Genomic DNA, 9,422 nt, shown 5'->3' on the forward strand with positions numbered 1-9,422 from the left:
GATCTCTACGGGCCTGCCACACACTATAATTACACAAACTTGATGAATGTTTCTATATGCTTTAGTTTAGAGACTCTTTTTACCCAATATAGTTTAGCTATCAATGGAGCAGAGGATCTGGAACTATTTATCTTAAGGCATCTAGGTTTTGGCTCAAATAGAGGTTTATTGACTTAATGTTTTCAACTACTCTTTCCCTAAAGCTAACATTTGACTGAGTGGTTTTCTTGTCAATGCTGTTATGCTGTTAACTGTTATCAGTAACTTATGCAATGATTCTTATGATCGGCGCAACCACATTGCATCTAACTTGTTTGCATTTTGAAACTACTACTTTGAGTGGTTGATTTAATATTTTAAAGTATTTAATCCTCTATTACAATGATATCAGAGGATGATATTCTCAGACAAAAAAAACTCTTGCTCATGATTTCCAGTAATATATGTTGTAGCATTTGGTGATGTTTATGTGTGCATTATTTTCATATCACCATCTACATATTTTCTGTAAGACTTCCTATAATTATTATACCCAGGCAATTCAAGAGCTATCCTAATTTACACTGCTCAGCTTTGGCGCAAGCTTCATGTGGATTTGTGAGCCCCTTTTTGTGTAAAAGTACTTCAATATAAAACGTTCCAAAAACAGAGAATGAAAATAAATCACAACTGAGCATGATGGAGGTTAGCAGCAGACTCTTGTATTTCTGTTTATTTTGTGTTGCACTTTCTTTTTTTACTGATCAGTAGTAACATCATCTTTACCCACAAATATGAAGAGCAATGACATCTTGAGTGACATCTCCACCCTGCCGCCATGGGCCCTTTAACTTCCTCCCCTCTTCCCTCCTCAGTTACGCGTTAGTCAGGGGCTTCTCTTCAGTGACTATTTAATATTTTCTTAATTCTTTCCATCAATTCTCTTTATTTTCATTTGGCAACAAAACAAAACAAAAGTGTGGTAAACATCTTGATTGTGAAGCACCAGCAAAGTGTCAGCCTTAGTTCAGTAAGGTCTGACAGAGCTTGATAAAGCTTGGAATGACTGGGTTAAGGGGAGGAGGGGGAGGAGGAAGGAGAGGAGGGAGAGGAGGTAAAGAGTGAGAGGTTCAGAGAAGAGGCCGCAGGTCTCATTGCTGGATTCTACGCAGCGACTGCACCTGGAAGGACTGAGCATGGGAGCCCCACTCTCTGTAATGTTTGTACTCGCCGCCATGACGATCACACTCCATGATGTACTGGTAGCCACGGTAACCTGGAAATTGGTAGCACACCCAGCTGGAGGGGGAGGAGGAAATGAAACCAGTGATTAATGATTGAAAATATCCCCACTTCAAAATTATGTGAGAAGAAGTCCCATTGCAATACATCTCAAAAGGTCTATACTTAATACACTTGATACCTAACTATGCATTAAGTTAAGTTGCAATAAATGAAGAATTACATCATTTGCACTTGAGGGATGGGATCAGGTGGCGGTTAAGGTGTCTGCAGATTGTTTGTGTATTATTATAACATAGATTGTGCCATGTGAGTTTAAATGCAGCATGTTGGTTAATGGCAGCATTCGCATGTCAGAAGCCCGTGAAGATCGATCCATCTGAGTGCAGAGGGTGAGACTTACCAGCCACTCTGAACTTGCATAGATCCAATCTCATTGTTTCCCCAGCCCATCGCCTGCAGAGAGGGGTAATCGTCGTTTATTTCCCACTGGCGTCCCATGAAGTTCTCCTTCTCGAACAACACCATCTTGGACTCCTTGTGGTTCTGTGTGCACATGATGCAAGAAAGGTTTTTCACCATTTATGTTTAGGCTTGTTAGGATCTGTAGGCTTTTCACACAAGAAACCAAGTGGGTCAATTTGATGATTTAAATTGAACTCTTTTGAACTCTTTTAAAATCTTCTGGAGACACATGAGACATCAAATAGAGGAGAAACAGAAGCCTTTGGAGTGAGACAGAAACTCACAGCAGAGCAGATGGGGCGGAAGGACATCATCCTCTCAATGTGGTAGGCGTTGCTGCCGCTCCACGACTCCCAGTGTGGATACTCTCCTCTCTCCAACACAAACTGCTGTCCACAGAAGCTGGAGTGTTCATATCCTGCCCAGCTGTCCCCAGCAAGCAGACAGACACATGAACACAACATGCAGGACCGTTAGGACACTTTGGTAAAACAGACTGATTATCAGATATTGGATCTGCTGAATGTTTCAATTGTTGCTGAATATAAATGTTTTCACAGGTAGATATCTTTAACTGAAGGCCATTTCCTCCTGTGTGAAGCATTCTGCAGAGCACTTAGTTTGACTTACGCTCCACACTCCACCTTCAGGGAGCGGATGTTGTCCACGCCACACTCCATCATGTTCTGGCATGCTGAGGTAAACTCCAGACGCTTCCCTTGGAAGTTCTCCTGGTCATAAACTGTGATCTGGAGAGGACAAAAATGCATACATGTAGTATGCACAAGCCACACGCACACACTGATGTGTGTACAGACACACGCACACATCATTGACATCGTCAGGCCAGGCATGAATTTAAAAAGAATGTGAATCTGCTTTTGTTCTGCACCAATGGCAAGACATCACACTCACCTTCCATGGTCCCAGTGAGTTGGGATTATTCAAAGCCATGCTACTGTCTGTCTCAATGCTGATTCACCTTCAGTGAAGAGAGTAGGGAGAATTGTACAGGATTACCCAGTTCAAACACAACCTGTACTCTCCTTCACACAAACTACAATGTGTGTTTTTGAGCTAAGTTATTAGCAATAGCTTATTTAGAAGGTATATTCATATGTTCTGTGTATGCATGTTTCAAACAGTGGGAATAATCTTGACCTCTATGAAAGAACAATGGACTATTTTACATCATCTGCTTTTGGGTATGACACCTTTCTTGAAGCTGACTATATGCTCAAACTTGATGATGCAGCTGTTGTCGTAGGCACACTGCTGTTTGTTCTCCTGATGTATGGTCAGTATGTGTTTGCATGTGCATTTCTGACCTCAGTCTATACATTTATGTGGCTCAGCAGAAACATCAAAGACAAAAGACACAGAAAGATAAAGTGACAATGGTCTGCATAGGTCTGTAGGATGAATGGATTGAGATGGAGGGCTTACCTGACCGGCCCCAAAGAATAGCAGTGCGGTGCTCACAGGGGGCTCCACAAAAACGATGTCCTGACCCCAGAGTAAACTGACCTATTTATACATGCTGGTGCTGAAAAGCAGCTGGGCCTGTGGGTCGGGGCAGGAGTCAGCACATTGCTGTACCAGTCATTGTTCAGCACTGAGCTGCTGGGCTTTAGTTCGCTGCATTCGGACTGGATGGAGGGCACCGTGCCCAGTGCAGATAAGCACAAGTTCCAAATGGTTCATAATTAACAGGCCGGACCAAGTCCTGGCACGGCCTGGTCCAGTCTTGTCTTCTGGTGCAAAAGGAAAAACACATTTAGTCTTCAAGTGTAAAGCAAACTGATATTGTAGACCACAAACAGAACATTTTAACTTAATTGTATTTAAAATCTCTATCTTAAAAGACAGATTTGTCTGAAAAATAAGCTAGATTTGCATTTTAATAATGCACATACTCCGTTTCTTCTACACTGAGCTGTGCTCTGTCTCCGATCTGCACGCCATGTGCACGTCAACTGACCCCACGTCTCTGGTCCTTTCACCTTTTCACTCAGTCCTATACACACACATGCTCAGTCACGCACACACACAGTCATAGACAGAAACAGGCATGTAAAGGCCTGTTCACGCCATCAGAAATACATTCAGAGCATACAAATGAACTCACACATCCCACACGTGCATTTAGACTGAACTTCAAGTCAGTTTACATCTTTAAATGTTACTTTATTTAATTTAATGTTTTTTTTATTTGACGATAATAATAACTAATAATTAAAACATCCACTTAAGCCTAAATATGCTGGAAAAGTACACCTTCATTGCATTTTATACAACATTTAAATTCCTCACACAAGCTTCCCCACAGGTCAGTGTTTTCAAAGCAGTTCACCAAGTTATCTAACTCTAAACTCATGGTAGTTTTAACAAAAACTCCAATAATACATTAACATTGTTACATATTACATAGCTCCATACAATATACTATTGATACTCTGGGTCGTTGATGAATTAAATAATTGTGTGAGACAATTATTTGCCATTATTAGTCAATTAGTTTGAGGTTTGAACTGTGATTTAGCATTCTTTTCAAATGTAATGTAATGTTTTACTACCCTTGTATGATTTGTTTGATATCAATTTGTAATAAGCGGATCATTTTTCTAAGCTCAACAAACAGCATGATGAGAGCTTTGTGGTTGCATAGTCAAACATCTGTAGAAGGTTTTTTATTTATTTGAATATGCAAACTGATATTCGAGCCATATCCTGAAGATGATGAGAGATATGGTGTTAAAATGTTATGCCAGGTTACCTTGTATATGCTGTAAGTTTGCAATACCTTTATAAAGACTAATGTTGTTACTGTACATGTAGTTTGACTTGCAAAAGTGAAGTTAAAATGATCACACAAAAAGACAGAAACACACCTAAATCCCCATCTTTGTAAAAAGGCTTAAATCCCTCAGACCTGCAGGTCATGCAAAAGTGTAGGCAGGAAAGGGCTCAGGAACCAGAGTGTTCTTTCTCCCGTGTTGACTATGTAAATATCTAAAACAGCTCAGATGTCAAATGTTTTCATATTGTCTTATAATAAAGCTGACATTTTCTGTGTGTTCTATTTCTATGCTCTAATAATTCCCTTTATATGGTGAATATTTGCCCAAAGGCCTTTCCCCACTGTAACAGCTGCATCAAAGTCATTAAAACGACATTGGGTAGAAATCAAAATGTTGTAACAAGATCTGTCTTCTTGCAATTAGTTTTGCAAGCATTTAGTGCCATATGTGTGAGAGATCTTTGGGCAAGTAATCATACACTGTACAGTCACTTATTAGAATACATAGGAAGCTGTCAGACAAAATACAAATGTTTTGTTTAGCTTATAGTTAAAAAAAAATAAAAATTTATTATATCTGTGGTCTTTTGGTCACAAGGTTCTTTGTTTCTATTTCCACAAGGTACAAACAGGTAATATTCCTGTATGTATGTGTGCATATGACATGAAAGTGTATGTGGGGTTGTCTGAGATGTATGGAGACCGCCTGTCTGTACAGCACTATAATACGTAAAAGAGTGTCCAACACTCGCCTCTCAAAACAATAGAAAGATGGATGCTCCTGCAGTCAGCACATTACACACACAGGGCTCAAAGGCTTGGACCGGCTGCACCAAGGATCAAGAGAAAGAGAGACAAAAAAAGACAAAACAGATCACAGAAAAACTGGAGAAAATGACAGAAGGGGAGAATAAACAAAGAAAATATTGAAATAAATGAAAATATGAGAGCAGTGTGAGCAAAAGAAACTGACTCTGTGTGTGTGTGTGTGTGTGTGTGTGTGTGTGTGTAAAAGCAAACTTTCTGCTGATGGCAGTGACTGTTCCCAGTGCCCCACAATGGTGCAGGACAACAAAACAGGCAGCCGCATCAGCACGACTTGCCCGTAGATAAGCAACGTGACCTTTGACCCTGCATCGTGCTCCAAAGAGCACACAGCCAATGAGAAGTCAGAATCCGGCCTCTATAGACATGGCATGGATGTGAATGTACATATATATATATACCTACTAGCAAAGCCTGTGTCCATCACTTTCTCCAAAGGTCGGTCCGTTTCAACCTGCAATTGTAACTGTGAGTTTCTACTTCAGGTCTTCTAACTTTTAAAGAACTGTTAATATCATTGGATATTAAGGGGAATACTGTGATTTTCCTTGTCTGCTTACACTTTGGACTGAAAGAACCAAGCAAGTATTGGCTCTTCTCTTAAACCTTAACTTTTGACTGAGCAGATGGAATATTGACATAAAATACAATAGGGTATGATTTTACGTTTTAGTACTGCTCTCATGTTCAGCTGCTCATTCTGAGGTAGGATGTAAAAGAAACATGAGGGGCTTTGCCAAATCCTTTCTCCATACAAAATATATCATGGAAGGTTTGGAGAAATCAGTTCTTTGTGTCTTTGCTCTCATGGAAAGGAAAAAACTCAGGGAATGAGCTGGGAAATATACAGAGGAACACTTTGAGGGAAGAATCTGAGGAAATTAGGTTGCAAACAAACATGTTGTTGGATGTATTTGGTCAAGCAAAACATTAAAAAGAGTTCAGTTGTTTACTCACTTGTACTGGAAACAGTAAAAGAAAGAACAGCATGTTTTACAAATGCTTGTACATTATAGTGTTTATTTCTATTTTCGTTTTAAAATGTAAAGCCTTGAGGTTTCTGTTTCAGTACATTATAAAAGAAGAGAAAGAGTATGATGGATTGTTTCCACAGTATGTTTTAACTTTGAAGAGCAACGTACACCCCTTGTAAATGTTGTTTTTGTTGACTTCCAGCAGTTTAACTTCTTTCCTTGCTACAGTGTTGAAGTAGTGTACTCCAGGGTCCGTCAGTGCACCATGACATCATTGTTGGGTGTGGTTACAGGGGCTCCCTCAACCACACCCATCAGGGCTTCTGATTATGGTCAGGGGGAAACCGGTGGATTAGTTAACCCTTTAACGTCCTCAGCCTAATTTGACAGTAAAACCATCACAAAATAAAGGTACATCTAGAAATCTCTTTTTTCATACGTCTCTTTATGTGAACATCGACAGAAGAGATACTGTATGAACAAGAAAATGTTCCCTTTAAGCCAAAAGGCAAACAATGAATGAACGTTAAGGATCCTGCTCACACACCACTCTTTGTGTACTTGTACTTGTACTTTCCAGTAGTAAATAAACAGTAATTCCCCTCTGCAAAGCCCCTCAGCGATATGTACAAATGTCTGACTGACTTTGTGCTTCTGTCTCTAGATCTGATCATGTCTCACTCAGGTGCTCAAGGTAGCATTGGCAGCCACTCTGCCATTGGGCTGCGCAATAACAAGGTACTTTAACGGCTTTATTTAATGGACTAATCATAAAAAGAAAATTATGCATTGAAAATATGTTTTACTTCAGAGATAAATGCAAACAGCTTGTTTTACCTTTCAGATATACCTCTATGAATATGAGAACTTCCAAGGCCGTAGGATGGACCTGGTGGGAGAGTGCAAAAACCTGTGCGAGAAGGGTTTCGAAAGAATCGGCTCCATCAGAGTGGAGTGTGGACCGTAAGTCAGCACACCTGCCATCAAATGATGTATTACAACACTGAATTAAATATGGATCTGTCTTTCCATCTATCTCTTCAGCTGGGTGGGTTATGAGCAGCAGAACATGACTGGTGAGATGTTCATGCTAGAGAAGGGAGAGTATCCCCGCTGGGACACCTGGTCCAACAGTTACAGGTGTGATCGCTTCATGTCCGTCAGGCCCGTCAAAATGGTGAGTTGCCTGGCTCTATTTTCACCACTCATCCATCTTCTATTGGCAAAAAGGAAAGTGCTTTTTATGAATGCTCTTATATGCGTATTTATCGGCTCATTCCACTGCCAGTATTTTTGGATTAAAGCTTTTATTAGCTAACATTTCTCTTGCCACTATATTTCTATTTGACGATGTTCTGACTAAAAAAAATACGGACAACTACAACAAGTATTCAATGTTTTCCCCGGAGGTTTGGTCCTGGCTTTTGAAACAACATTATTATTCAATCCAGCAGAAAAAGCAGTTACTAATTTAAAAGTGATTTGTTTCTCTTACAGGATCCCCAGGATCACAAGATTTGCCTGTTTGAATGTCCAAACTTCGAGGGTCGTAAGATGGAGGTGTGCGATGAGGATATCCCAAGCCTGTGGTCTTATGGCTTCCAGGACCGCGTTGCCAGCATTCAGGTCACCGGTGGAACGTAAGTCATTTCTGTTCATCTGAACTAAAGGAAAACTAAAAGGACAAGCAGCTAGATAAGCTACATGGCCAATAAAAGTAGAGCTTTGTGGTTCACTTTTGTATCTCACTACTTCCCCTTACAGCTGGGTGGGCTACCAGTACCCTGGCTACCGCGGCTACCAGTATGTGTATGAAATGGGCCCTTACAAGCACTGGAACGAGTGGGGAGCCCACCACCCCCAGATCCAGTCCATCCGCAGGGTGAGAGACATGCAGACACACCGCAGGGGATGCTTCGAGATGACCGCATAGAGAGGAGTCCAGCAGACTGTGGGCTAAAAGGAGGGAATAGCAAAGGGGTCAGGCTTGCCATGCTGCCAACCATCCCTTGGAAATTCTTCAACCGCCACCTAGCCACATAAGCTAATGGCTTTCGAATATTGTTATGCTTTTACTGGTAGGATTTGGGATTATGTGGCATCGTGAATGATTCTAATAAGACACTCTGATTGTCACAGACTTCCAGAGTAACTGTAACACCGGTAAAAAACTGAAGCAATGCTCTCTGTCTACAGACCTCGTAGAAAGATTATGAAAGGGGGGATTATAGAGGATTAGTTGATAGTTTGTGTTTATTGGTTTGTTTCAATGCTATTATAACCCTTTTATTTTATTTTTATTTACTCGCCTACGTGTTTCTAGCTATCATGATGCCTCTCCCACTCCTGGGATCCACAGATTTTAGAGAGTAAAGGGATAAACAATCATATCCTTCCTCACAAAGTACTACCATGGACAGCTCTCAGCTCTGCACTGCAGTAAGCTTGCCAAGCACAGGGAGGCACTATCTGCTCATCTCAAAGCAACAGGCTCACTTCACTGAAAGGATGAGGGCACTGGCCAGCCTGTGAATAACAAGAGAAAAGTGGCTGTGCAGGGTTGTGTTTTGCAGATGTGATTATCTTTTGTCTGGCCTGTTTCATCTCATTGATCGGGCTGTCAGGAAGATTTGCATTTTACACTTTCTCAGGGATGCCGGCATCTGGAAAGCAACTTTCCAATGAAGAAAAATGAAATAAAAATATTATAAAGCTGCTTTTGTGTATTGTATTTTCCTTGAGGGTCATAATGGTCATATACCCATATGCTATATAAAGTGTCACTATTCAATATGTTTTATTAACAATGGATACACGGAATATGTGTAATATGAAGAAGAATTATCAGCCAACTCTGCAATATTTTGGTCTTCTGGCCCACAACTTTGCTGTTTTGAGTTCAGTCTCACCGCTCTCATCAACATGGTTTCCAGTGGCTGCAGGCAGCTGTTTTCATCAATAAATCTCCAATAGATCCACTGCACATTACCTCACTCGCATCCACTGACAGACAAACACATAGACTTGCTGGAGCATTCAAGCACCAGATATTTCCTTCATGAGTTGGTACCAACAGTACTAAAAGCAGAGCAGACTTACATTCATCAGGAAAATAGAAACATGACTCCAAATTAGTG

General features: G+C 40.7%; 2 protein-coding genes across 2 annotated transcripts; one reads left to right on the plus strand and one right to left on the minus strand.

Annotated features, from left to right (window-relative positions):
- Positions 1-1,130: 1,130 nt before the first annotated feature.
- cryba1a (crystallin, beta A1a) lies at positions 1,131-2,640 on the minus strand. The gene is made up of 5 exons (XM_034548636.1): positions 2,602-2,640; positions 2,317-2,435; positions 1,971-2,112; positions 1,625-1,767; positions 1,131-1,278 (listed from the first exon to the last, which is right to left on the minus strand). Exons 1-5 carry the CDS (start codon positions 2,638-2,640, stop codon positions 1,131-1,133), a joined length of 591 nt encoding a protein of 196 aa, XP_034404527.1.
- Positions 2,641-6,945: 4,305 nt separating this feature from the next.
- crybb1l3 (crystallin, beta B1, like 3) lies at positions 6,946-8,218 on the plus strand. Its single transcript, XM_034548559.1, has 5 exons — positions 6,946-7,023; positions 7,130-7,248; positions 7,330-7,462; positions 7,783-7,925; positions 8,050-8,218. The coding sequence occupies exons 1-5, from the start codon at positions 6,958-6,960 to the stop codon at positions 8,216-8,218; spliced, it is 630 nt and encodes a 209-aa protein (XP_034404450.1). The 5' UTR covers positions 6,946-6,957.
- The last annotated feature ends 1,204 nt before the right edge of the window (positions 8,219-9,422 follow it).

This window comes from Cyclopterus lumpus, chromosome 13 (genome assembly GCF_009769545.1).
Source record: "Cyclopterus lumpus isolate fCycLum1 chromosome 13, fCycLum1.pri, whole genome shotgun sequence".
Lineage (NCBI taxonomy): Eukaryota > Metazoa > Chordata > Actinopteri > Perciformes > Cyclopteridae > Cyclopterus > Cyclopterus lumpus.

Coding starts and splice junctions, on each gene's coding strand:
- crybb1l3 (XM_034548559.1), top strand. CDS start 6,958: ATGTCTCACTCAGGTGCTCAAGGTAGCATTGGCAGCCACTCTGCCATT. Junction 7,249..7,329: donor ATCAGAGTGGAGTGTGGACC/GTAAGTCAGCAC, acceptor CTATCTCTTCAG/CTGGGTGGGTTATGAGCAGC. Junction 7,926..8,049: donor ATTCAGGTCACCGGTGGAAC/GTAAGTCATTTC, acceptor TTCCCCTTACAG/CTGGGTGGGCTACCAGTACC.
- cryba1a (XM_034548636.1), bottom strand. CDS start 2,640: ATGGCTTTGAATAATCCCAACTCACTGGGACCATGGAAG. Junction 2,113..2,316: donor CTGAAGGTGGAGTGTGGAGC/GTAAGTCAAACT, acceptor TGCTGGGGACAG/CTGGGCAGGATATGAACACT. Junction 1,279..1,624: donor ATGCAAGTTCAGAGTGGCTG/GTAAGTCTCACC, acceptor CTCCCCCTCCAG/CTGGGTGTGCTACCAATTTC.